This window comes from Coregonus clupeaformis, chromosome 18, assembly GCF_020615455.1.
Source record: "Coregonus clupeaformis isolate EN_2021a chromosome 18, ASM2061545v1, whole genome shotgun sequence".
NCBI lineage: Eukaryota > Metazoa > Chordata > Actinopteri > Salmoniformes > Salmonidae > Coregonus > Coregonus clupeaformis.
The window spans coordinates 33,446,301-33,472,828 of NC_059209.1; the positions used below are offsets into that span (position 1 = coordinate 33,446,301).

Sequence of the window (26,528 nt, forward strand, 5' to 3'; positions counted from 1 at the left end):
CTTACCTATTGCAGATTCAGTCTTCCCAGCCTGGTGCAGGTCTACAATTTTGTTTCTGGTGTCCTTTGACAGCTCTTTGGTCTTGGCCATAGTGGAGTTTGGAGTGTGACTGTTTGAGGTTGTGGACAGGTGTCTTTTATACTGATAACAAGTTCAAACAGGTGCCATTAATACAGGTAACGAGTGGAGGACAGAGGGGCCTCCAAAATTACAGGCCTCTCTCATCTTTTTAAGTGGGAGAACTTGCACAATTGGTGGCTGACTAAATACTTTTTTCCCCCACTGTATCTATAGCATGAGGTCAAGTGTCAATAGAACCTAAACTAGTTCAGCTGAAATGAACGACAGGACTTAAGAACATGCTAAATGTTTTAGACGTTATTTTTGTATATGTTGAAGTGAAGACAATTATCTCTGATATAGACAGACAGATCATACCTACATATTAAACAACAACCATGCCCAAGTCAAATGTGTTTTAGTATCTTGACAACATGTTGGGGCAGCGTACATACGTCCAAAAACTTTTTCATTTGTGCACACCGTAGCAAAACATTACGGAAACGGAAAATGAAAAACAGCCGTTTCATATTGGACAAATTCAGGTCGGTTTCGATCTCCCTGTTTCGGTCTGTTTTCTTTGCTTTGGTGTCTAGTGAATATGAGCCTGCTGTTGCTCTTCAGTTCGGCTGAAATCACTGCAATAATCTCCATCCATCCACAGGGAAACCGCCAGCCAGTCGGCCAGTCGCTGTCCCTTACAGTACGTTATGAAACAAACCATCTGTGTTCTTAGCTAGGATCAATTTTGTTTCTTCAGAGCAACGCAGCCTTTAGTCTTTAAAAATGTTACTGCTGCTAGTTAGCCTGGTAGCATTACGGTTGCTTACTGTAGTTTGTTGGTGCTCATGCAGGTCCCAGCGGCAGCTGTGAAGTCTGAAAGTATTGTTGTTGTTATTTGTAAGGGTAACACCTTAGTTCACAGTAATGAGGACTGGTTAAAAGAACAAGAAAGAAAAATAACAGACGCTGGGCAGATGAGTGTCTGGAAGAAGTTGCAGGCCACACACAAGCAGCCAAAGACAATTTCTCTCAGACACACTACTCTCTCTTGCTTGTGTGGGCTACATGGGGTCCGTGGCAGCAGGGGGCAGTATTCCCCTGTCTCTGAGGCGGTCTCTCATGGTGAAGAAGACGCTCAGCTGCTGCTTTGGCTGCAGGACCAACAGCTGCTGTAACACCTTGCTGGGGTTGGGTCCTCTGGAACATAGACATCACATCTCGTTAACATCACATCTCGTTAACATCACATCTCATTAGTGCTGAGCGATTAGTGCTTTTTGAGGTCCGTTTTTGGTTTGATTATTAAAAAAATATTATTTTTTGCTAACATTAAATGCGTTATGTGGGTTGAATGCTGTAACAACACAGAATAAAACAATTAATAAAAGTCCCATGATGGTAGTGACTGTCCATTACTGCTGATCACTTATTAACCATCAGTTATTCACATTACTTTACTTTAATAAAATATTTGTTTTATCTGATGACTTTATTATTTCATTCCAAGTCATCATCTCATCTCTACAGAGCTGCTGTCTGACTAAATCACTATTTTAGTAGTTCTTCAAAGTAAATAAGGCAGACTTTTATGACTGCTGAACACCAACTATCAATCACTTAGATGATATATTTTCAGGTAGAGATACCTCGAAGAAACGGCTCTCTATGTATCACCTCTCTTCTGTCCCTTATGTAGCAGGCGTAAAATAAACAAGTCGCGCAAAAGATTACGGTTATTGTAGTTAATTATCACGTTTTCTGCGCTAAACTATGTAGAATATTGGCCTGTTGGAAACTACAACTCTCTACTACATCGCACAGTTCGGGCTGGATGTGATTATCTCTAGAGAAACTGGGATGTGATTATCTCTAGAGAAACTGGGATGTGATTATCTCTAGAGAAACTGGGATGTGATTATCTCTAGAGAAACTGGGATGTGATTATCTCTAGAGAAACTGGGATGTGATTATCTCTAGAGAAACTGGGATGTGATTATCTCTAGAGAAACTGGGATGTGATTATCTCTAGAGAAACTGGGATGTGATTATCTCTAGAGAAACTGGGATGTGATTATCTCTAGAGAAACTGGGATGTGATTATCTCTAGAGAAACTGGGATGTGATTATCTCTAGAGAAACTGGGATGTGATTATCTCTAGAGAAACTGGGATGTGCTCATTGAGCTCACAGAAGAAAAACTGAACGAAATGGAATTCAAATAACTGAACAAATGTCGGTAAATTAGTTGTTTAAAAACCTAAAAATAACTGACATTTCGGTTAATCACTCAGCACATAACAGGGTCAGCCATAATAACTAACTACCAATAACCTATTAAACCACAGGGCAGGGTCAGCCATAATAAGTAACTACCAATAACCTTTTATTAAACCACAGGGCAGGGTCAGCCATAATAACTAACTACCAATAACCTATCAAACCACAGGGCAGGGTCAGCCATAATAACTAACTACCAATAACCTATCAAACCACAGGGAAGGGTCAGCCATAATAACTAACTACCAATAACCTATTAAACCACAGGGCAGGGTCAGCCATAATAACTAACTACCAATAACCTATTAAACCACAGGGCAGGGTCAGCCATAATAACTAACTACCAATAACCTATCAAACCACAGGGCAGGGTCAGCCATAATAACTAACTACCAATAACCTATCAAACCACAGGGCAGGGTCAGCCATAATAACTAAATTTAAGTGGAGCCAGTTCAGAAGGGAAACCCAGAGTGCCCCGCTTCAGGCTGAGATGGCATCAATTAGGAGGTTAGTATCAATCACAACCTACCTTATTGGCTGTCTATTTAAACTGACCGGGTCTGCTGATCCTGCTGCCACTTGATGCTACTGCTACTATGAACTGGCTTCGTGTTCTGCTGTGTAACTAGATGTTTCTCTCTATGCTGCTGTGTAACTAGATGTTTCTCTCTATGCTGCTGTGTAACTAGATGTTTCTCTCTATGCTGCTGTGTAACTAGATGTTTCTCTCTATGCTGCTGTGTAACTAGATGTTTCTCTCTATGCTGCTGTGTAACTAGATGTTTCTCTCTCTATGCTGCTGTGTAACTAGATGTTTCTCTCTATGCTGCTGTGTAACTAGATGTTTCTCTCTATGCTGCTGTGTAACTAGATGTTTCTCTCTATGCTGCTGTGTAACTAGATGTTTCTCTCTATGCTGCTGTGTAACTAGATGTTTCTCTCTATGCTGCTGTGTAACTAGATGTTTCTCTCTATGCTGCTGTGTTTCTAGATGTTTCTCTCTATGCTGCTGTGTTTCTAGATGTTTCTCTCTATGCTGCTGTGTAACTAGATGTTTCTCTCTATGCTGCTGTGTAACTAGATGTTTCTCTCTATGCTGCTGTGTAACTAGATGTTTCTCTCTATGCTGCTGTGTAACTAGATGTTTCTCTCTATGCTGCTGTGTTTCTAGATGTTTCTCTCTATGCTGCTGTGTAACTAGATGTTTCTCTCTATGCTGCTGTGTTTCTAGATGTTTCTCTCTATGCTGCTGTGTTTCTAGATGTTTCTCTCTATGCTGCTGTGTAACTAGATGTTTCTCTCTATGCTGCTGTGTAACTAGATGTTTCTCTCTATGCTGCTGTGTAACTAGATGTTTCTCTCTATGCTGCTGTGTAACTAGATGTTTCTCTCTATGCTGCTGTGTAACTAGATGTTTCTCTCTATGCTGCTGTGTAACTAGATGTTTCTCTCTATGCTGCTGTGTTTCTAGATGTTTCTCTCTATGCTGCTGTGTAACTAGATGTTTCTCTCTATGCTGCTGTGTAACTAGATGTTTCTCTCTCTATGCTGCTGTGTAACTAGATGTTTCTCTCTATGCTGCTGTGTAACTAGATGTTTCTCTCTATGCTGCTGTGTAACTAGATGTTTCTCTCTATGCTGCTGTGTAACTAGATGTTTTCTCTCTATGCTGCTGTGTAACTAGATGTTTCTCTCTATGCTGCTGTGTTACTAGATGTTTCTCTCTATGCTGCTGTGTAACTAGATGTTTCTCTCTATGCTGCTGTGTAACTAGATGTTTCTCTCTATGCTGCTGTGTAACTAGATGTTTCTCTCTATGCTGCTGTGTAACTAGATGTTTCTCTCTATGCTGCTGTGTAACTAGATGTTTCTCTCTGTGCTGCTGTGTAACTAGATGTTTCTCTCTCATGCTGCTGTGTAACTAGATGTTTCTCTCTCTATGCTGCTGTGTAACTAGATGTTTCTCTCTATGCTGCTGTGTAACTAGATGTTTCTCTCTATGCTGCTGTGTAACTAGATGTTTCTCTCTATGCTGCTGTGTAACTAGATGTTTCTCTCTATGCTGCTGTGTAACTAGATGTTTCTCTCTATGCTGCTGTGTTTCTAGATGTTTCTCTCTATGCTGCTGTGTAACTAGATGTTTCTCTCTATGCTGCTGTGTTTCTAGATGTTTCTCTCTATGCTGCTGTGTAACTAGATGTTTCTCTCTATGCTGCTGTGTAACTAGATGTTTCTCTCTATGCTGCTGTGTAACTAGATGTTTCTCTCTATGCTGCTGTGTAACTAGATGTTTCTCTCTATGCTGCTGTGTAACTAGATGTTTCTCTCTATGCTGCTGTGTAACTAGATGTTTCTCTCTCTATGCTGCTGTGTAACTAGATGTTTCTCTCTATGCTGCTGTGTAACTAGATGTTTCTCTCTATGCTGCTGTGTAACTAGATGTTTCTCTCTATGCTGCTGTGTAACTAGATGTTTCTCTCTATGCTGCTGTGTTTCTAGATGTTTTCTCTATGCTGCTGTGTAACTAGATGTTTCTCTCTATGCTGCTGTGTAACTAGATGTTTCTCTCTATGCTGCTGTGTTTCTAGATGTTTCTCTCTATGCTGCTGTGTAACTAGATGTTTCTCTCTATGATGCTGTGTTTCTAGATGTTTCTATCTATGCTGCTGTGTAACTAGATGTTTCTCTCTATGCTGCTGTGTAACTAGATGTTTCTCTCTATGCTGCTGTGTAACTAGATGTTTCTCTCTATGCTGCTGTGTAACTAGATGTTTCTCTCTATGCTGCTGTGTAACTAGATGTTTCTCTCTATGCTGCTGTGTAACTAGATGTTTCTCTCTATGCTGCTGTGTAACTAGATGTTTCTCTCTATGCTGCTGTGTAACTAGATGTTTCTCTCTATGCTGCTGTGTAACTAGATGTTTCTCTCTATGCTGCTGTGTAACTAGATGTTTCTCTCTATGCTGCTGTGTAACTAGATGTTTCTCTCTGTGCTGCTGTGTAACTAGATGTTTCTCTCTCTATGCTGCTGTGTAACTAGATGTTTCTCTCTCTATGCTGCTGTGTAACTAGATGTTTCTCTCTATGCTGCTGTGTTTCTAGATGTTTTCTCTCTATGCTGCTGTGTAACTAGATGTTTCTCTCTATGCTGCTGTGTAACTAGATGTTTCTCTCTATGCTGCTGTGTAACTAGATGTTTCTCTCTATGCTGCTGTGTAACTAGATGTTTCTCTCTATGCTGCTGTGTAACTAGATGTTTCTCTCTATGCTGCTGTGTTTCTAGATGTTTCTCTCTATGCTGCTGTGTAACTAGATGTTTCTCTCTATGCTGCTGTGTAACTAGATGTTTCTCTCTATGCTGCTGTGTAACTAGATGTTTCTCTCTATGCTGCTGTGTAACTAGATGTTTCTCTCTATGCTGCTGTGTAACTAGATGTTTCTCTCTATGCTGCTGTGTAACTAGATGTTTTTCTCTCTATGCTGCTGTGTAACTAGATGTTTCTCTCTATGCTGCTGTGTAACTAGATGTTTCTCTCTATGCTGCTGTGTAACTAGATGTTTCTCTCTATGCTGCTGTGTAACTAGATGTTTCTCTCTATGCTGCTGTGTTTCTAGATGTTTCTCTCTATGCTGCTGTGTTTCTAGATGTTTCTCTCTATGCTGCTGTGTAACTAGATGTTTCTCTCTATGCTGCTGTGTTTCTAGATGTTTCTCTCTATGCTGCTGTGTAACTAGATGTTTCTCTCTATGCTGCTGTGTAACTAGATGTTTCTCTCTCTATGCTGCTGTGTAACTAGATGTTTCTCTCTATGCTGCTGTGTAACTAGATGTTTTTCTCTATGCTGCTGTGTAACTAGATGTTTCTCTCTATGCTGCTGTGTAACTAGATGTTTCTCTCTATGCTGCTGTGTAACTAGATGTTTCTCTCTATGCTGCTGTGTAACTAGATGTTTCTCTCTATGCTGCTGTGTTTCTAGATGTTTCTCTCTATGCTGCTGTGTAACTAGATGTTTCTCTCTATGCTGCTGTGTAACTAGATGTTTCTCTCTATGCTGCTGTGTTTCTAGATGTTTCTCTCTATGCTGCTGTGTTCTGACATAATGAAGCTCATCTTGCCTCAAGTAAGGGTAGCCGGCGGTACGCTACTTGGTTAACATAACCACATAGTATTCATCTTGTGATGGTAGGTTTACTTTAAACGGTGCTCGGGCCTAGCTACACACAGTCTGCTGGCGTAGGCTTCTGCTGTTTTGGGGGATTGGTATAGCTCACTACCTGTAGGCTATTTTATATTGATGCTTTGCTTTAGCAGTGAGCTACCCTGACGGAGCAGAGCCTAGAGATCGCCAAGACTTGCATTATTCATTGCATAATAAACGGTTAAACATATTTCTACGTGGCGTTTTCTTTCTGAACTACCATTAACCTCTTATCAAACCACGGGACAGGCAGTTTCATTGTTAACATCTTACTGGGTTGGGACTCCAGGAACAGATGAAAATGAGACCAGTCAACACCACAGGACAGTCAGCCATCTTATAGAAAGAGTGTTTTTCCCTACTCCTATTTTAATGGCTGTGTTAATGTGATGACCCTTACCCGATGAAGCTGGCTGTGTTAATGTGACGACCCTTACCCGATGAAGCTGGCTGTGTTAATGTGACGACCCTTACCCGATGAAGCTGGCCGTGTTAATGTGACGACCCTTACCCGATGAAGCTGGCCGTGTTAATGTGACGACCCTTACCCGATGAAGCTGGCCGTGTTAATGTGACGACCCTTACCCTGATGAAGCTGGCTATGTTAATGTGACGACCCTTACCCGATGAAGCTGGCTGTGTTAATGTGACGACCCTTACCCGATGAAGCTGGCCGTGTTAATGTGACGACCCTTACCCGATGAAGCTGGCCGTGTTAATGTGACGACCCTTACCCTGATGAAGCTGGCTATGTTAATGTGACGACCCTTACCCTGATGAAGCTGGCTGTGTTAATGTGACGACCCTTACCCTGATGAAGCTGGCCGTGTTAATGTGACGACCCTTACCCTGATGAAGCTGGCCATGTTAATGTGACGACCCTTACCTGATGAAGCTGGCCGTGTTAATGTGACGACCCTTACCCTGATGAAGCTGGCTATGTTAATGTGACGACCCTTACCCTGATGAAGCTGGCCGTGTTAATGTGACGACCCTTACCCTGATGAAGCTGGCTATGTTAATGTGACGACCCTTACCCTGATGAAGCTGGCTATGTTAATGTGACGACCCTTACCCGATGAAGCTGGCCGTGTTAATGTGACGACCCTTACCCTGATGAAGCTGGCTATGTTAATGTGACGACCCTTACCCTGATGAAGCTGGCTATGTTAATGTGACGACCCTTACCCTGATGAAGCTGGCTGTGTTAATGTGACGACCCTTACCTGATGAAGCTGGCTATGTTAATGTGACGACCCTTACCTGATGAAGCTGGCTATGTAAACGTGAGTGAAGGTAGCCATCAGATACTGACAGTCGAAGCGATCCATGATGCCTCCGTGACCAGGGATGGTGTCTGCAAAGTCCTGACAGGAGAGAGAGAGATGTTATTACAGAGAAAGTCCTGAGAGAGAGAGAGAGAGAGAGAAGTTATTACAGAGAGAGAAGTTATTACAGAGAGAGATGTTATTACAGAGAAATCACAGATTGTGTCTTTAAGGTATCAATGGAAATCATCCTGCACAAATATTTAGCTAAATAAACAAACGTGGCCAAACGTGGCCTGCCTGTGTGTCTCTGTTCTCACTTTGATCTTGAAGGCTCGTTTGAAGCCGCTGGCGAAGAATCCTCCAAAGGGACCAATCAGAGAGCCGAAGGTGGAGAGCGCCACACTGTGGATCTGGTATGGGTACAGGTTCACGGTTTTCTGTAGAGACGTAGACACACACACACACACACACACACACACAGACACACACACACACAGACACACACGTTGTTTAGGGTTTCCCATCGGATTCACTAAAACAAAGTACCACTATGTATTGGGCACCAGCTAATTAGTAAACAGCTAATTAGTAAATGTTTGAACAACGTAGTAAAATACAACTCAGTATTTGACCATGTCTAAAACACAACAACAACAACAGGCTCTCCTCTCTCGGTCTCCCACCCTCACCAGACCAGTAAACAGACCCGTCTACCTATAAGTGCCTCAGCCATCGAGTAGCACATGAAAACCGTATATTGGAATTCTTGTTCACTACTTGTCAGAGCAGGGATGCGCCCCAAATGGCAGCCTGTTCCCTACGTAGTGCACTACTGTTGACCAGAGCCCATAGGGAATAGGGCACCAGGTAACTTAGTGGTTAAGAGCGTTGTGCCAGGAACCGAAAGGTCGCTGGTTCTAATCCCCGAGCCGACTAGGTGAAACATCTGGTCGATGTGCCCTTGAGCAAGGCACTTAACCCTAATTGCTCCTGTAAGTCGCTCTGGATAAGAGCGTCTGCAAAATGACAAAAAAAGTAATAATAATTGGGACAGGATTGCTGTGATTTAGCATAAAGCATTCAGTCTAGTGGTGCTGACATTCTCTTAACACCAGATTCCTTTAAACCCTGGTGGCTAAAACCAGACGCACCTATAGGCCTCAAAACTTTCCCAAAATGTCCTGGCTTTCCCAGTTGGATGATTTCTGGGACCAGCAAGGAATAAGCTGCCGAGGGACTACTCCTCCAAAACTGGAATTCTTCAACTGGAATTTCTGGAAAAAGGTGGGAATTTTGGGAATGTTCCAGGAATTTTGCAACCCTTTCCTTACCCATGTGAGGATGTCCTGGACAGTGGAGGGCAACGTGTACTGGTGCATCACAAAGATGTCTGAGGGTTCACACTCCGCAGTGAAGCGGTTGGTCTCACTGTTGTACTCCACAGGACAGACAAAGTACTGGAACTGAGCTAGCAGGTAGGCCAGCTGGGAGAAACGCAGCAGGGAACAATGAGGAGCCATGTTATTACACGCTGTAATGTAAAGTACTACCACTGTCATAGCACGTTTATTTACTTTTACTCACTATGAATCCAAAGACCAGGGTTCCGAAGAACCCTCCTATGAAACCCTCCCACGTCTTCTTAGGAGACAGCTGTAATAAAAATATATACACATTTTAAATTTGTAACGTGTGTTATGCCAATTATTGATTTCTTTCTATGAAGTCTTTTTAAATTCAATAAATGTTTTTTTTTTATTGGGAATCCACTTACTGAACTGGGAGTACAGAAACTAAATTGAGAGTTGAGTGGAGACAGATACAGAAACAGTGTTTCACACAGGGATGACACAGTCCTTCACACAGGGATGACACAGTCCTTCACACAGGGATGACACAGTCCTTCACACAGGGATGACACAGTCCTTCACACAGGGATGACACAGTCCTTCACACAGGGATGACACAGTCCTTCACAGGGGATGACACAGTCCTTCACACAGGGATGACACAGTCCTTCACACAGGGATGACACAGTCCTTCACACAGGGATGACACAGTCCTTCACACAGGGATGACACAGTCCTTCACACAGGGATGACACAGTCCTTCACACAGGGATGACACAGTCCTTCACACAGGGATGACAGTCCTTCACACAGGGATGACACAGTTTCACACAGGGATGACACAGTCCTTCACACAGGGATGACACAGTCCTTCACACAGGGATGACACAGTCCTTCACACAGGGATGACACAGTCCTTCACACAGGGATGACAGTCCATCACACAGGGATGACACAGTCCTTCACACAGGGATGACACAGTCCTTCACACAGGGATGACAGTCCTTCACACAGGGATGACACAGTCCTTCACACAGGGATGACACAGTCCTTCACACAGGGATGACACAGTCCTTCACACAGGGATGACACAGTCCTTCACACAGGGATGACACAGTCCTTCACACAGGGATGACACAGTCCTTCACACAGGGATGACACAGTCCTTCACACAGGGATGACACAGTCCTTCACACAGGGATGACACAGTTTCACACAGGGATGACACAGTCCTTCACACAGGGATGACACAGTCCTTCACACAGGGATGACACAGTCCTTCACACAGGGATGACACAGTCCTTCAGACAGGGATGACACAGTCCTTCAGACAGGGATGACACAGTCCTTCACACAGGGATGACACAGTCCTTCACACAGGGATGACACAGTCCTTCACACAGGGATGACACAGTCCTTCACACAGGGATGACACAGTCCTTCACACAGGGATGACACAGTCCTTCACACAGGGATGACACAGTCCTTCACACAGGGATGACACAGTCCTTCACACAGGATGACAGAGTCCTTCACACAGGGATGACACAGTCCTTCACACAGGGATGACACAGTCCTTCACACAGGGATGACACAGGCCTTCACACAGGGATGACACAGTCCTTCACACAGGGATGACACAGTCCTTCACACAGGGATGACACAGTCCATCACACCGGGATGACACAGTCCTTCACACAGGGATGACACAGTCCTTCACACAGGGATGACACAGTCCTTCACACAGGGATGACACAGGCCTTCACACAGGGATGACACAGGCCTTCACACAGGGATGACACAGTCCTTCACACAGGGATGACACAGTCCTTCACACAGGGATGACACAGATCTTCACACAGGGATGACACAGTCCTTCACACAGGGATGACAGTACCCAACCTGCCCTGGCCTTACCTCAGTGAGAGTTTGTGTGTGTGTGTGTGTCAACCCTAACCCCAAGCCACACGTGACTCAACTCCACTGGGAAAGAACAAGGTCATGTATTTGTCCAGCAGCCATACTGAGAATCACTGTGTGTGTGTGGAGGGGTTGGGTTGCATTAAGCAAAAAGACTCCTTGCAAGATAATGTACAATCAAGTATTCTTCGTCTTCTATTCCCTGGGATTAGAAGCTCTTCTATTCATGGGTTGACTGGGATTTGGGTGGAATTGGGCCCAAGTAACCCTGGTGCAAACATGTAATATATGATATAATATAAGTGTACCTTAATGAGTGGCGTTCTGCCAAAGAAGAAACCAAACAGGTAGGCCATGATGTCATTGCATATCACTATGGAGATGGGGACGATGAACCTGGAAAACAACGTTAACAGATGTCAACCCCTAACGTGTGTTAAATGTTGTGTTGACATTGTCAAAGATTTTTTAAAAACAGTTTACCGGTTATAGACACTGCTGACATACAGATTCAATATACGGAGCCACGAGCAAGGAAAAGGATTTGGTCATATCTGACTACTACAGTAACATAACTGGTAGATTACTAAACTACAGTAGTATAACTGGTAGACTACCACGCTACAGTAGTATAACTGGTAGACTACCACGCTACAGGAGTATAACTGGTAGACTACCACGCTACAGTAGTATAACTGGTAGACTACCACGCTACAGTAGTATAACTGGTAGACTACTAAACTACAGGAGTATAACTGGTAGACTACCACGCTACAGTAGTATCACTGGTAGACTACCACGCTACAGTAGTATAACTGGTAGACTACCACGCTACAGTAGTATAACTGGTAGACTACCACGCTACAGTAGTATAACTGGTAGACTACCACGCTACAGTAGTATAACTGGTAGAATACCACACTACAGGAGTATAACTGGTAGACTACCACGCTACAGGAGTATAACTGGTAGACTACTAAACTACAGTAGTATAACTGGTAGACTACCACGCTACAGTAGTATAACTGGTAGACTACCACGCTACAGGAGTATAACTGGTAGACTACCACGCTACAGGAGTACAACTGGTAGACTACCATGCTACAGGAGTATAACTGGTAGACTACTAAACTACAGTAGTATAACTGGTAGACTACCACGCTACAGTAGTATAACTGGTAGACTACCACACTACAGTAGTATAACTGGTAGACTACCACGCTACAGGAGTATAACTGGTAGACTACCACGCTACAGGAGTATAACTGGTAGACTACCATGCTACAGTAGTATAACTGGTAGACTACCACGCTACAGGAGTATAACTGGTAGATTACTAAACTACAGGAGTATAACTGGTAGACTACCACGCTACAGTAGTATAACTGGTAGATTACTAAACTACAGTAGTATAACTGGTAGACTACCACGCTACAGTAGTATAACTGGTGGACTACCACGCTACAGTAGTATAACTGGTAGACTACCACGCTACAGTAGTATAACTGGTAGACTACCACGCTACAGTAGTATAACTGGTGGACTACCACGCTACAGTAGTATAACTGGTAGACTACCACGCTACAGGAGTATAACTGGTAGACTACTAAACTACAGGAGTATAACTGGTAGATTACTAAACTACAGTAGTATAACTGGTAGACTACCACGCTACAGTAGTATAACTGGTGGACTACCACGCTACAGGAGTATAACTGGTAGACTACTAAACTACAGGAGTATAACTGGTAGATTACTAAACTACAGTAGTATAACTGGTAGACTACCACGCTACAGTAGTATAACTGGTAGACTACCACGCTACAGGAGTATAACTGGTAGACTACTAAACTACAGGAGTATAACTGGTAGATTACTAAACTACAGTAGTATAACTGGTAGACTACCACGCTACAGTAGTATAACTGGTGGACTACCACGCTACAGTAGTATAACTGGTAGACTACCACGCTACAGGAGTATAACTGGTAGATTACTAAACTACAGTAGTATAACTGGTAGACTACCACGCTACAGGAGTATAACTGGTAGATTACTAAACTACAGGAGTATAACTGGTAGACTACCACGCTACAGTAGTATAACTGGTAGACTACCACGCTACAGTAGTATAACTGGTAGACTACCACGCTACAGTAGTATAACTGGTAGACTACCACGCTACAGTAGTATAACTGGTAGACTACCACGCTACAGGAGTATAACTGGTAGACTACCACGCTACAGTAGTATAACTGGTAGACTACCACGCTACAGTAGTATAACTGGTAGACTACCACGCTACAGTAGTATAACTGGTAGACTACCACGCTACTGTAGTATAACTGGTAGACTACCACGCTACAGTAGTATAACTGGTAGACTACTAAACTACAGGAGTATAACTGGTAGACTACCACGCTACAGTAGTATAACTGGTAGACTACCACGCTACAGTAGTATAACTGGTAGACTACCACGCTACAGTAGTATAACTGGTAGACTACCACGCTACAGTAGTATAACTGGTAGACTACTAAACTACAGTAGTATAACTGGTAGACTACCACGCTACTGTAGTATAACTGGTAGACTACCACGCTACAGGAGTATAACTGGTAGACTACCACGCTACAGTAGTATAACTGGTAGACTACCACGCTACAGTAGTATAACTGGTAGACTACCACGCTACAGTAGTATAACTGGTAGACTACTAAACTACAGTAGTATAACTGGTAGACTACCACGCTACAGGAGTATAACTGGTAGACTACCACGCTACAGTAGTATAACTGGTAGACTACCACGCTACAGGAGTATAACTGGTAGACTACCACGCTACAGTAGTATAACTGGTAGATTACTAAACTACAGTAGTATAACTGGTAGACTACCACGCTACAGGAGTATAACTGGTAGACTACCACGCTACAGTAGTATAACTGGTAGACTACCACGCTACAGGAGTATAACTGGTAGACTACCACGCTACAGTAGTATAACTGGTAGACTACCACGCTACAGTAGTATAACTGGTAGATTACTAAAGCTACAGTAGTATAACTGGTAGACTACCACGCTACAGTAGTATACAGTGGGGGAAAAAAGTATTTAGTCAGCCACCAATTGTGCAAGTTCTCCCACTTAAAAAGATGAGAGAGGCCTGTAATTTTCATCATAGGTACACGTCAACTATGACAGACAAAATTAGAATAAAAAAAATCCAGAAAATCACATTGTAGGATTTGTTATGAATTTATTTGCAAATGATGGTGAAAATAAGTATTTGGTCAATAACAAAAGTTTCTCAATACTTTGTTATATACCCTTTATTGGCAATGACACAGGTCAAACGTTTTCTGTAAGTCTTCACAAGGTTTTCACACACTGTTGCTGTTTTTTTGGCCCATTCCTCCATGCAGATCTCCTCTAGAGCAGTGATGTTTTGGGGGCTGTCGCCTGGGCAACACGGACTTTCAACTCCCTCCAAAGATTTTCTATGGGGTTGAGATCTGAGACTGGCTAGGGCACTCCAGGACCTTGAAATGCTTCTTACTGAAGCCACTCCTAAGTGCCGGGCGGTGTGTTTGGGATCATTGTCATGCTGGAAAGACCCAGCCACGTTTCATCTTCAATGCCCTTGCTGATGGAAGGAGGTTTTCACTCAAAATCTCACGATACATGGCCCCATTCATTCTTTCCTTTACATGGATCAGTCGTCCTGGTCCCTTTGCAGAAAACAGCCCCAAAGCATGATGTTTCCACCCCCATGCTTCACAGTAGGTATGGTGTTCTTTGGATGCAACTCAGCATTCTTTGAGTTTTGACCAAAAAGTTCTATTTTGGTTTCATCTGACCATATGACATTCTCCCAATTTTTTTATTTTTTTATTTTATTTCACCTTTATTTAACCAGGTAAACCAGTTGAGAACAAGTTCTCATTTACAACTGCGACCTGGCCAAGATAAAGCATAGCAGTGCGATAAAAACAACAACACAGAGTTACATATGGGGTAAAACAAAACAAAAATCAAAAATACAACAGAAATACAATTAATATACAGTGTGCAAATTTAGCAAGTTATGGAGGTAAGGCAATAAAATAGGCTATAGTGCAAAATAATTACAATTTAGTATTAACACTGGAATGATGTGCAAGAGATGATGTGCAAATAGAGATACTGGGGTACAGATGAGCAAAATAAATAACAATATAGGGATGAGGTAGTTGGGCGGGCTAATTTCAGATGGGCTGTGTACAGGTGCAGTGATCGGTAAGGTGCTCTGACAACTGATGCCTAAAGTTAGTGAGGGAGATAAGCGTCTCCAGCTTCAGAGATTTTTGCAGTTTGTTCCAGTCATTGGCAGCAGAGAACTGGAAGGAATTGCGCCCAAGGAGGTGTTGGCTTTGGGGATGACCAGGAGATATACCGCTGGAGCGCAGACTACGGGTGGGTGTTGCTATGGTGACCAATGAGCTAAGATAAGGCGGGGATTTGCCTAGCAGTGATTTATAGATGGCCCGGAGCCAGTGGGTTTGGCGGAATACGTAGTGAGGACCAGCCAACAAGAGCGTACAGGTCATAGTGGTGGGTATTATATGGGGCTTTGGAGACAAAACGGATGGCACTGTGATAGATAAACATCCAATTTGCTGAGTAGAGTGTTGGAGGCTATTTTGTAAATGACATCGCCGAAGTCAAGGATCGGTAGGATAGTCAGTTTTACAAGGGCATGTTTGGCAGCATGAGTGAAGGAGGCTTTGTTGCGAAATAGGAAACCGATTCTAGATTTAACTTTGGATTGGAGATTCTTAATGTGAGTCTGGAAGGAGAGTTTACAGTCTAACCAGACACCTAGATATTTGTAGTTGTCCACGTACTCTAGGTCAGACCCGTCTAGAGTAGTGATTCTAGTCGGGTGGGCGGGTGCAGGCAGCGTTCGGTTGAAGAGCATGCATTTTGTTTTACTAAAGTGTTTAAGAGCAGTTGGAGGCTACTGAAGGAGTGTTGTATGGAATTGAAGCTCGTTTTGGAGGTTTGTTAACACAGTGTCCAATGAAGGGCCAGATGTATACAAAATGGTGTCGTCTGCGTAGAGGTGGATCTGAGAGTCACCAGCAGCAAGAGCGAGCACATTGATATACACAGAGAAAAGAGTTGGCCCCGAGAATTGAACCCTGTGGCAACCCCATGAGCAGAGACTGCCATAGGTCCAGACAACAGGCCCTCCGATTTGACACATTGAACTCTATCTGAGAAGTAGTTGGTGAACCAGGCGAGGCAGTCATTAGAGAAACCAAGGCTATTTAGTCTGCCAATAAGAATGCGGTGGTTGACAGAGTCGAAAGCCTTGGCCAGGTCAATGAAAACGGCTGCACAGTACTGTCTATTATCGATCGCGGTTATAATATCATTTAGGACCTTGAGCGTGGCGAAGTGCACCCATGACCAGCTCGAAAACGGATTGTAGCAGAGAAGGTACGGTGGGATTCGAAATGGTTGGTGATCTGTTTGTTGACTGGCACACAAAACTTTTGAAAGGCAGGGCAGGATGGATATGGGTCTGTAACAGTTTGGATCTAGAGTGCTCACCCCTTTGAAGAGGGGGATGACCGCGGCAGCTTTCAATCTCTGGGGATCTCAGACGTTACGAAAGAGAGGTTGAACAGGCTAGTAATAGGGGTTGCGACAACAGGCTAGTTTTAGAAAGAAAGGGTCCAGATTGTCTAGTCCAGATGATTTGTAGGGGTCCAGATTTTGCAGCTCTTTTAGAACATCAGCTGTCTGGATTTGTGTGAAGGGAGAAGCGGGGGCATGGGGCAAGTTGCAGCGGAGGGTGCAGAGCTGGTGGCAGGGGTAGTGGTAAGGTGGAAAGCATGGCCAGCCGTAGCAAAATGCTTGTTGAAATTCTCGATTATTGTAGATTTATCGGTGGTGATAGTGTTTCCTAGCCTCAGTGCAGTGGGCAGCTGGGAGGAAGTGCTCTTATTTTCCATGGACTTTACAGTGTCCCAAAACTTTTTGGAGTTAGTGCTACAGGATGCAAATTTCTGTTTGAAAAAGTTAGCCTTTGCTTTCCTAACTGCTTGTGTATATTGGTTCCTAACTTCCCTGAAAAGTTGCATATCACGGGGGCTATTTGATTGCTAATGCAGTACGCCACAGGATGTTTTTGTGCTGGTCAAGGGCAGTCAAGTCTGGAGGAGAACCAGGGGCTATATCTGTTCTTAGTTCTGTATTTTTTGAATGGGGCATGTCTATTTAAGATTGAGAGGAAATTACTTTTAAAGAACAACCAGGCATCCTCTACTGACCGGAATGAGATCTATATCCATCCAGGATACCTGGGCCAGGTCAATTAGGAAGGCCTGCTCGCTGAAGTGTTTTTGGGAGCGTTTGACAGTGATGAGGGGGTGGTCGTTTGACCGCGGACCCTGTTGCGGACGCAGGCAATAAGGCAGTGATCGCTGAGATCCTGGTTGAAGACAGCGGAGGTGTATTTAGAGGGTAAGTTAGTCAGGATGATATCTATGAGGGTACCCATGTTTACGGATTTAGGGTTGTACCTGGTAGGTTCGTTGATAATTTGCGTGAGGTTGAGGGCATCTAGCTTGGATTGTAGGATGGCTGGGGGTATTAAGCATATCCCAATTTAGGTCACCAAGCAGTACGAACTCTGAGGATAGATGGGGGGCAATCAGTTCACATATGGTGTCCAGGGCACAGCTGGGGGCTGAGGGGGTCTGTAGCAAGCGGCAACAGTGAGAGATTTATTTCTGGAAAGGTGGATTTTAGAACTAAAAGCTCAAACTGTTTGGGCACAGACCTGGATAGTATGATGGAGCTCTGCAGGCTATCTCTACAGTAGATTGCAACTCCACCCCTTTGGCAGTTCTATCTAGACGGAAAATGTTATAGTTGGGGATGGAAATTTCAGAATTTTTGGTGGCCTTCCTAAGCCAGGATTCAGACACTGCTAGAACATCAGGGTTGGCGGAGTGTGCTAACGCAGTGAATAACTCAAACTTAGGAAGGAGGCTTCTGATATTTATGTGCAGAAAACCAAGACTTTTACGGTTACAGAAGTCAATAAATGATAGCTCCTGGGGAGTAGGAGTGATACTGGGGGCTGCAGGGCCTGGGTTAGCCTCTACATCACCAGAGGAACAGAGGAGGAGTAGAATAAGGATACGACTAAAGGCTTTAAGAACTGGTCTTCTAGTGCGTTGGGTACATAGAATAAAGGGGGCAGTTCTCCGGGCGTTGTAGAAAAGATTCAGGGCATTATGTACAGAAAAGGATATGGAAGGATATGAGTACAGTTCAGGTAATCCTAAGTGTTGGGTAACAATGAAAGAGATAGCATCATTGGAGGCATCGATTGAGCCGGTCTCGGCGGTATGGGGGGAACAAAGGAACTATATGAGACAGTTTGAGAGGGACTAGGGGTTCTACATTGAAATTGTATAATAAGAACTAACCCAAACAGCAATAGGCAAGGCATAATTGACATAGGAGAGAGGCATAAAGCAGTCACGTGTTATTAGAGAGAGCTAAGACACAACTGGAAATAGCGATAACGTTTGGGCTAAGACTAAACAGAAAAAACAGGACAGAGTACCGTGTAAAGGAACAGTCCAGCAGGCATCAGCTGTGCAGCTGAGTGATCATAAGGTCCAGTGAACAGCAATATGTGAGTCCGAGAGCAGTTCAAATTGGTGCTTCAGCACAGCTAGCAGGGAGCTAGCAGGCTAGCTCAAGGCTAACTGGTGCTTGCTATATGGCAATGGTATCAGCCAGCAACAGGTTGCAGCTAGCTAGCTGGTTGTGATGATCCGGCGCTAGGGTCCAGTGATTCCGGCAGAAAGTCCAATAAGCTATGGGTCGATAGCACGCTGGGTCGATAGCACGCTGTGCAGACTGGCCGACGAATTGTCCAGGCTAGCTAGAGCTGGCTGGTGGATAGTGTAGGCCACGGACAGTGGTGGAGACGCTAACGGTAACTAATAGCAGGTAGCCAATTCAGATTGCGGCTACACACGTTTCAGCTTACGGTTCTTGATGAAAGTTATAAAGAAATAATAGAATCCTTTCCACGTTGGGTGAGGCGGGTTGCAGGAGAGTATATTTAGTTAAAGAGTGAAAAGTAAAAATTTAGAAATATAGACAAAAAAAACAAGAAACGGGATATTTACACAGGACGAAAAATAAAAGCGACCGTACTGCTACGCCATCTTGGGCATCAATCCTCTTCTGGATCATCCAAATGCACTCTAGCAAACTTCAGACGGGCCTGGACATGTACTGGCTTAAGCAGGGGGACATGTCTGGCACTGCAGGATTTGAGTCCCTGGCGGCGTAGTGTGTTACTGATGGTAGGCTTTGTTACTTTGGTCCCAGCTCTCTGTAGGTCATTCACTAGGTCCCCACTTGTGGTTCTGGGATTTTTGCTCACCGTTCTTGTGATCATTTTGACCCCCACGGGGTAAGATGTTGCGTGGAGCCCCAGATCGAGGGAGATTATCAGTGGTCTTGTATGTCTTCCATTTCCTAATAATTGCTCACACAGTTGATTTCTTAAAACCAAGCTGCTTACCTATTGCAGATTCAGTCTTCCCAGCCTGGTGCAGGTCTACAATTTTGTTTCTGGTGTCCTTTGACAGCTCTTTGGTCTTGGCCATAGTGGAAGTTTGGAGTGTGACTGTTTGAGGTTGTGGACAGGTGTCTTTTATACTGATAACAAGTTCAAACAGGTGCCATTAATACAGGTAACGAGTGGAGGACAGATGAGCCTCTTTAAAAAGAAGAAGTTACAGGTCTGTGAGAGCCAGAAATCTTGCTTGTTTGTAGGTGACCAAATACTTATTTTCCACCATAATTTGCAAATAAATTCATTAAAAAAATCCTACAATGTGATTTTCTGGATTTTTTTTTCTCAATTTGTCTGTCATAGTTGACGTGTACCTATGATGAAAATTACAGGCTCTCTCATCTTTTAAGTGGGAGAACTTGCACAATTGGTGGCTGACTAAATACTTTTTTTTCCCCACTGTAACTGGTAGACTACCACGCTACAGGAGTATAACTGGTAGACTACCACGCTACAGGAGTATAACTGGTAGACTACCACGCTACAGTAGTATAACTGGTAGACTACCACGCTACAGTAGTATAACTGGTAGACTACCACGCTACAGGAGTATAACTGGTAGACTACCACGCTACAGTAGTATAACTGGTAGACTACCACGCTACAGGAGTATAACTGGTAGATTACTAAACTACAGTAGTATAACTGGTAGACTACCACGCTACAGGAGTATAACTGGTAGACTACCACGCTACAGTAGTATAACTGGTAGACTACCACGCTACAGGAGTATAACTGGTAGACTACCACGCTACAGGAGTATAACTGGTAGACTACCACGCTACAGTAGTATAACTGGTAGACTACCACGCTACAGTAGTATAACTGGTAGACTACCACGCTACAGTAGTATAACTGGTAGACTACCACGCTACTGTAGTATAACTGGTAAACTACCACGCTACAGTAGTATAACTGGTAGACTACTAAACTACAGGAGTATAACTGGTAAACTACCACGCTACAGTAGTATAACTGGTAGACTACCACGCTACAGTAGTATAACTGGTAGACTACCACGCTACAGTAGTATAACTGGTAGACTACCACGCTACAGTAGTATAACTGGTAGACTACCACGCTACTGTAGTATAACTGGTAGACTACCACGCTACAGTAGTATAACTGGTAGACTACCACGCTACAGGAGTATAACTGGTAGACTACTAAACTACAGGAGTATAACTGGTAGACTACCACGCTACAGTAGTATAACTGGTAGACTACCACGCTACAGGAGTATAACTGGTAGACTACCACGCTACAGGAGTATAACTGGTAGACTACCACGCTACAGGAGTATAACTGGTAGACTACCACGCTACAGGAGTATAACTGGTAGACTACTAAACTACAGGAGTATAACTGGTAAACTACCACGCTACAGTAGTATAACTGGTAGACTACCACGCTACAGGAGTATAACTGGTAGACTACCACGCTACAGGAGTATAACTGGTAGACTACTAAACTACAGTAGTATAACTGGTAGACTACCACGCTACAGTAGTATAACTGGTAGACTACCACGCTACAGTAGTATAACTGGTAGACTACCACGCTACAGTAGTATAACTGGTAGACTACCACGCTACAGTAGTATAACTGGTAGACTACTATACTACAGTAGTATAACTGGTAGACCACCACGCTACAGGAGTATAACTGGTAGACTACCACGCTACAGTAGTATAACTGGTAGACTACCACGCTACAGGAGTATAACTGGTAGACTACCACGCTACAGGAGTATAACTGGTAGACTACCACGCTACAGGAGTATAACTGGTAGACTACTAAACTACAGGAGTATAACTGGTAGACTACCACGCTACAGTAGTATAACTGGTAGACTACCACGCTACAGTAGTATAACTGGTAGACTACCACGCTACAGTAGTATAACTGGTAGACTACCACGCTACAGTAGTATAACTGGTAGACTACTATACTACAGTAGTATAACTGGTAGACTACTAAACTACAGGAGTATAACTGGTAGACTACCACGCTACAGTAGTATAACTGGTAGACTACCACGCTACAGGAGTATAACTGGTAGACTACCACGCTACAGGAGTATAACTGGTAGACTACCACGCTACAGGAGTATAACTGGTAGACTACTAAACTACAGGAGTATAACTGGTAGACTACCACGCTACAGTAGTATAACTGGTAGACTACCACGCTACAGGAGTATAACTGGTAGACTACCACGCTACAGGAGTATAACTGGTAGACTACTAAACTACAGGAGTATAACTGGTAAACTACCACGCTACAGTAGTATAACTGGTAGACTACCACGCTACAGGAGTATAACTGGTAGACTACTAAACTACAGTAGTATGACTGGTAGACTACCACGCTACAGTAGTATAACTGGTAGACTACCACGCTACAGTAGTATAACTGGTAGACTACCACGCTACAGTAGTATAACTGGTAGACTACCACGCTACAGTAGTATAACTGGTAGACTACCACGCTACAGTAGTATAACTGGTAGACTACCACGCTACAGGAGTATAACTGGTAGACTACCACGCTACAGTAGTATAACTGGTAGACTACCACGCTACAGGAGTATAACTGGTAGACTACCACGCTACAGGAGTATAACTGGTAGACTACCACGCTACAGGAGTATAACTGGTAGACTACCACGCTACAGGAGTATAACTGGTAGACTACCACGCTACAGTAGTATAACTGGTAGACTACCACGCTACAGGAGTATAACTGGTAGACTACCACGCTACAGGAGTATAACTGGTAGATTACTAAACTACAGTAGTATAACTGGTAGACTACCACGCTACAGTAGTATAACTGGTAGACTACCACGCTACAGGAGTATAACTGGTAGATTACTAAACTACAGTAGTATAACTGGTAGACTACCACGCTACAGTAGTATAACTGGTAGACTACCACGCTACAGTAGTATAACTGGTAGACTACCACGCTACAGGAGTATAACTGGTAGACTACCACGCTACAGTAGTATAACTGGTAGACTACTAAACTACAGTAGTATAACTGGTAGACTACCACGGTACAGTAGTATAACTGGTAGACTACCACGCTACAGGAGTATAACTGGTAGACTACCACGCTACAGTAGTATAACTGGTAGACTACCACGCTACAGGAGTATAACTGGTAGATTACTAAACTACAGTAGTATAACTGGTAGACTACCACGCTACAGGAGTATAACTGGTAGACTACCACGCTACAGTAGTATAACTGGTAGACTACCACGCTACAGTAGTATAACTGGTAGACTACTAAACTACAGTAGTATAACTGGTAGACTACCACGCTACAGTAGTATAACTGGTAGACTACCACGCTACAGGAGTATAACTGGTAGACTACCACGCTACAGTAGTATAACTGGTAGATTACTAAACTACAGTAGTATAATTGACCTTTTTTCACCTAAGTAGAAAAATGTAGACGTACAAATAGAAACGTATTTGAGGTAATACAAGCTAGAATCTGGTGCTCCTAAATATAAACTCCAGGTCGCACAGCAAAATATTTAAGCACATATGTGAGTAAAATGGTCACAATGTAGTGCCCTGTGTGTGTGTGTGTGTGTGTGTGTGTGGTGTGTTTCTTACCAGATCATTCCTTCAAACAGGTTCTGAATGACCAGGTGAGACTGAGTCACCACGATCAGGAGGGTTACATGGGTCCACGCAAACTGGAGGGGCAAACCGCACACACACACGTTAGTGGTGGGGAATGCAGACAGGGTACAGAGAGATGTATACAGACAGGCTGTAGATCTACTGTATCTAGTTAGGCAAGGCTGAGTCACCACTACCACTGCCATCTACCACACAAAGACACAATGCTAGGCGGATGAAGACGCCTTTTACACAGCAGGCTAGTGTGTGAGACATACTGTAAATATAACACATAGCCCATCCTTTACGTTAATGACACAGAGGTGATGGATGGAGACATTCAAATACATCATATTTATGAGGTGTGTGTGTGTGTGTGGAGAGAAAAGAAAGCTATGGTGTAATCTAGAACGTTCTCTTGGGCCAGACCTAGTGTAGTACAGCTGGTTCTACTGGCTGTAATCTAGAATGTTCTCTTGGGCCAGACCTAGTCTGGTACAGCTGGTTCTACTGGCTGTAATCTAGAATGTTCTCTTGGGCCAGACCTAGTCTGGTACAGCTGGTTCTACTGGCTGTAATCTAGAATGTTCTCTTGGGCCAGACCTAGTCTGGTACAGCTGGTTCTACTGGCTGTAATCTAGAATGTTCTCTTGGGCCAGACCTAGTCTGGTACAGCTGGTTCTACTGGCTGTAATCTAGAATGTTCTCTTGGGCCAGACCTAGTCTGGTACAGCTGGTTCTACTGGCTGTAATCTAGAATGTTCTCTTGGGCCAGACCTAGTCTGGTACAGCTGGTTCTACTGGCTGTAATCTAGAATGTTCTCTTGGGCCAGACCTAGTGTAGTACAGCTGGTTCTACTGGCTGTAATCTAGAATGTTCTCTTGGGCCAGACCTAGTGTAGTACAGCTGGTTCTACTGGCTGTAATCTAGAATGTTCTCTTGGGCCAGACCTAGTGTAGTACAGCTGGTTCTACTGGCTGTAATCCAAAATGTTCTCTTGGGCCAGACCTAGTGTAGTACAGCTGGTTCTACTGGGAATAGCGTGCCATTTGTGTCATAGCCTGGGAGTAGGCTAGCCCGGTTACCATGCTGTTCGTGCCATCATGCCAAACCTTGTCATGCCATATATATACACAAGGAGTGGCATGGAGTGGAGTGTTAGCACAAACAGATCTGGTGCCCAGGCTAGGAGTATGCAGTATAGTGTATGGCATGCAGTGACAGGATGGTGGTGGTCAGTTAGTGGTTACTTGGCTCATACACACCATATAAAACTGCAGGCGGTAATGTTTCTTCACTAAACTCAGAACAAACATGCAGAAACCTGTGAAAAATCAAATAACATGCGGTCAGTTTCTCTGTACAAGGTGGGGGGGGGAAGAACATCATCATCAATCATCATCATCATCATATTGCTGACTCCTATGACCATTTGTCACGCTGAGTTGTCAAGACAGAACAACCCGACGTGGATCCAGGCTAATAAAAAAACTATATATTTGTGCTGAAGGTGTCGATTAAAAAAAACGTTCATCGTGTCTCAGGTTTCACCACATAAAGCAGCCAATGGGAGTCCCTGGGGAGAGGTGTATCGAGTCGCCGGGCAGATTGTGGCTGTGACAGACAGTGTTCCAGTCAGGGTCAAGTCAATGACACTGACTCCAGGGCCCGTATTCAAAGTGTCTCAGATCAGGTCCCCTATCTTTATTCATTGTGATCTAAAAGGAGAAAACAGACCCTGGATCAGCACTCCTACTGCGAGATGCTTTGTGAATGTGGTCCCAGGTCAGGCTTATACCAACCCTAACGCTTTAGGAGTGTATGAGCGTTCACTTGGGACGTGACGCAACTCACTAAATGGGAGGATCCTAAAAAGGGGCCAGTGTGCGGATTCTGGCTGCGTCCCAAATGGTAGCTTATTCCCTTTGTAGTGCACGACGTTTTACCAGGGCTGTGGTCATAAGAAGTGCACTACATGGAACCGGGTACCATTCGGGACAGACACTGTGGTTTGGTGCCACCCCAGCTGCAGCTATAAAAACGGCAATGAACCACGAACGTTTATTGGCCGGTAAATTACAATTCTACCACACACTTCCTGCAAATAAAAACACCAGTAATATTCCACTACACTCTATAGGCCTAACAACACTTATACTGGCAGATTTGAACAGCTGTTTAGTTTCACTGAAGGGAGTAGAGGCCTGAAAGGAACATTGACTAGCCAGACTAGGGCTTCTTTCCAAATGGCACCCTATTCACTATGTAGTGCACTACTTTTGACTGACACACAAAATATTTAAAGTGCCTTTGAACGGGGTACGGTAGGTAGCAGGTGCCAGGCGCACCAGTTTGAGTGTGTCAAGAACTGCAACGCTGCTGGTGTTTTTCCTCGCTTGACAGTTTTGTGTCACCACCCAAAGGACATCCAGACAACTGTGGGAAGCATTGGAGTCAACATGGGCCAGCATCCCTGTGGAACGCTTCCGACACCTTGTAGAGTCCATGCCCCGACGAATTGAGGCTGTTCTGAGGGCAAATTTGGGGGGGGGGGGGTGCAACTCAATATTAGGAAGTGTGAGATATACAGTACCAGTCAAAAGATTGGACACACCTACTCATTCAAGTGTTTTTCTTTATTTGTACTACATTGTAGAATAATAGTGAAGACATCAAAACTATGAAATAACACATATGGAATCATGTAGTAACCCCCCTCACAAAAAAAAAAAAAAAAGGTGTTAAACAAATCACTTTTTTTTTTTTTTGAGGTTCTTCAAATAGCTACCCTTTGCCTTGACGACAGCGTTGCACACTCTTGGCATTCTCTCAACCAGCTTCACCTTGAATGCTTTTCCAACAGTCTTGAAGGAGTTCCCACATATGCTGAGCACTTGTTGGCTGCTTTTCCTTCACTCTGCGAACCAACTCATCCCAAACCATCGAGATCTATCTCTCTCTCTCTTTCTCTATCTATATAGTGGCCAGAAAATGGTTCGCTCCTACAGACAGTGAGTCACTTGGCCGTGGCTTGCTATATAAAGCAGGCAGACAGGCATCCAATTACTGTTTCATGGAATGTTAGAACGGGCTAAATGAGTGGCCTAAGCGACTCTGAGCGTGGTATGATGGTTGGTGCCAGGCG

The 26,528-nt window shown here is 43.8% G+C and overlaps 1 protein-coding gene across 1 annotated transcript in view; it reads right to left on the reverse strand.

Annotated features, from left to right (window-relative positions):
- Positions 1-262: 262 nt before the first annotated feature.
- Positions 263-26,528, reverse strand: part of LOC121530693 (phosphatidate cytidylyltransferase 1-like) — a 78,363-nt gene continuing 52,097 nt past the window's right edge. Inside the window, exons 6-13 of the mRNA XM_041835848.2 lie at positions 24,649-24,707; positions 23,374-23,456; positions 11,391-11,478; positions 9,398-9,466; positions 9,145-9,297; positions 8,131-8,250; positions 7,806-7,909; positions 263-1,260 (exon numbers count right to left, since the gene is read on the reverse strand). Of these exons, the coding sequence (XP_041691782.2) occupies positions 1,125-1,260; positions 7,806-7,909; positions 8,131-8,250; positions 9,145-9,297; positions 9,398-9,466; positions 11,391-11,478; positions 23,374-23,456; positions 24,649-24,707 (812 nt within the window). The 3' untranslated portion in view covers positions 263-1,124. The remainder of the gene's footprint in view (positions 1,261-7,805; positions 7,910-8,130; positions 8,251-9,144; positions 9,298-9,397; positions 9,467-11,390; positions 11,479-23,373; positions 23,457-24,648; positions 24,708-26,528) is intronic.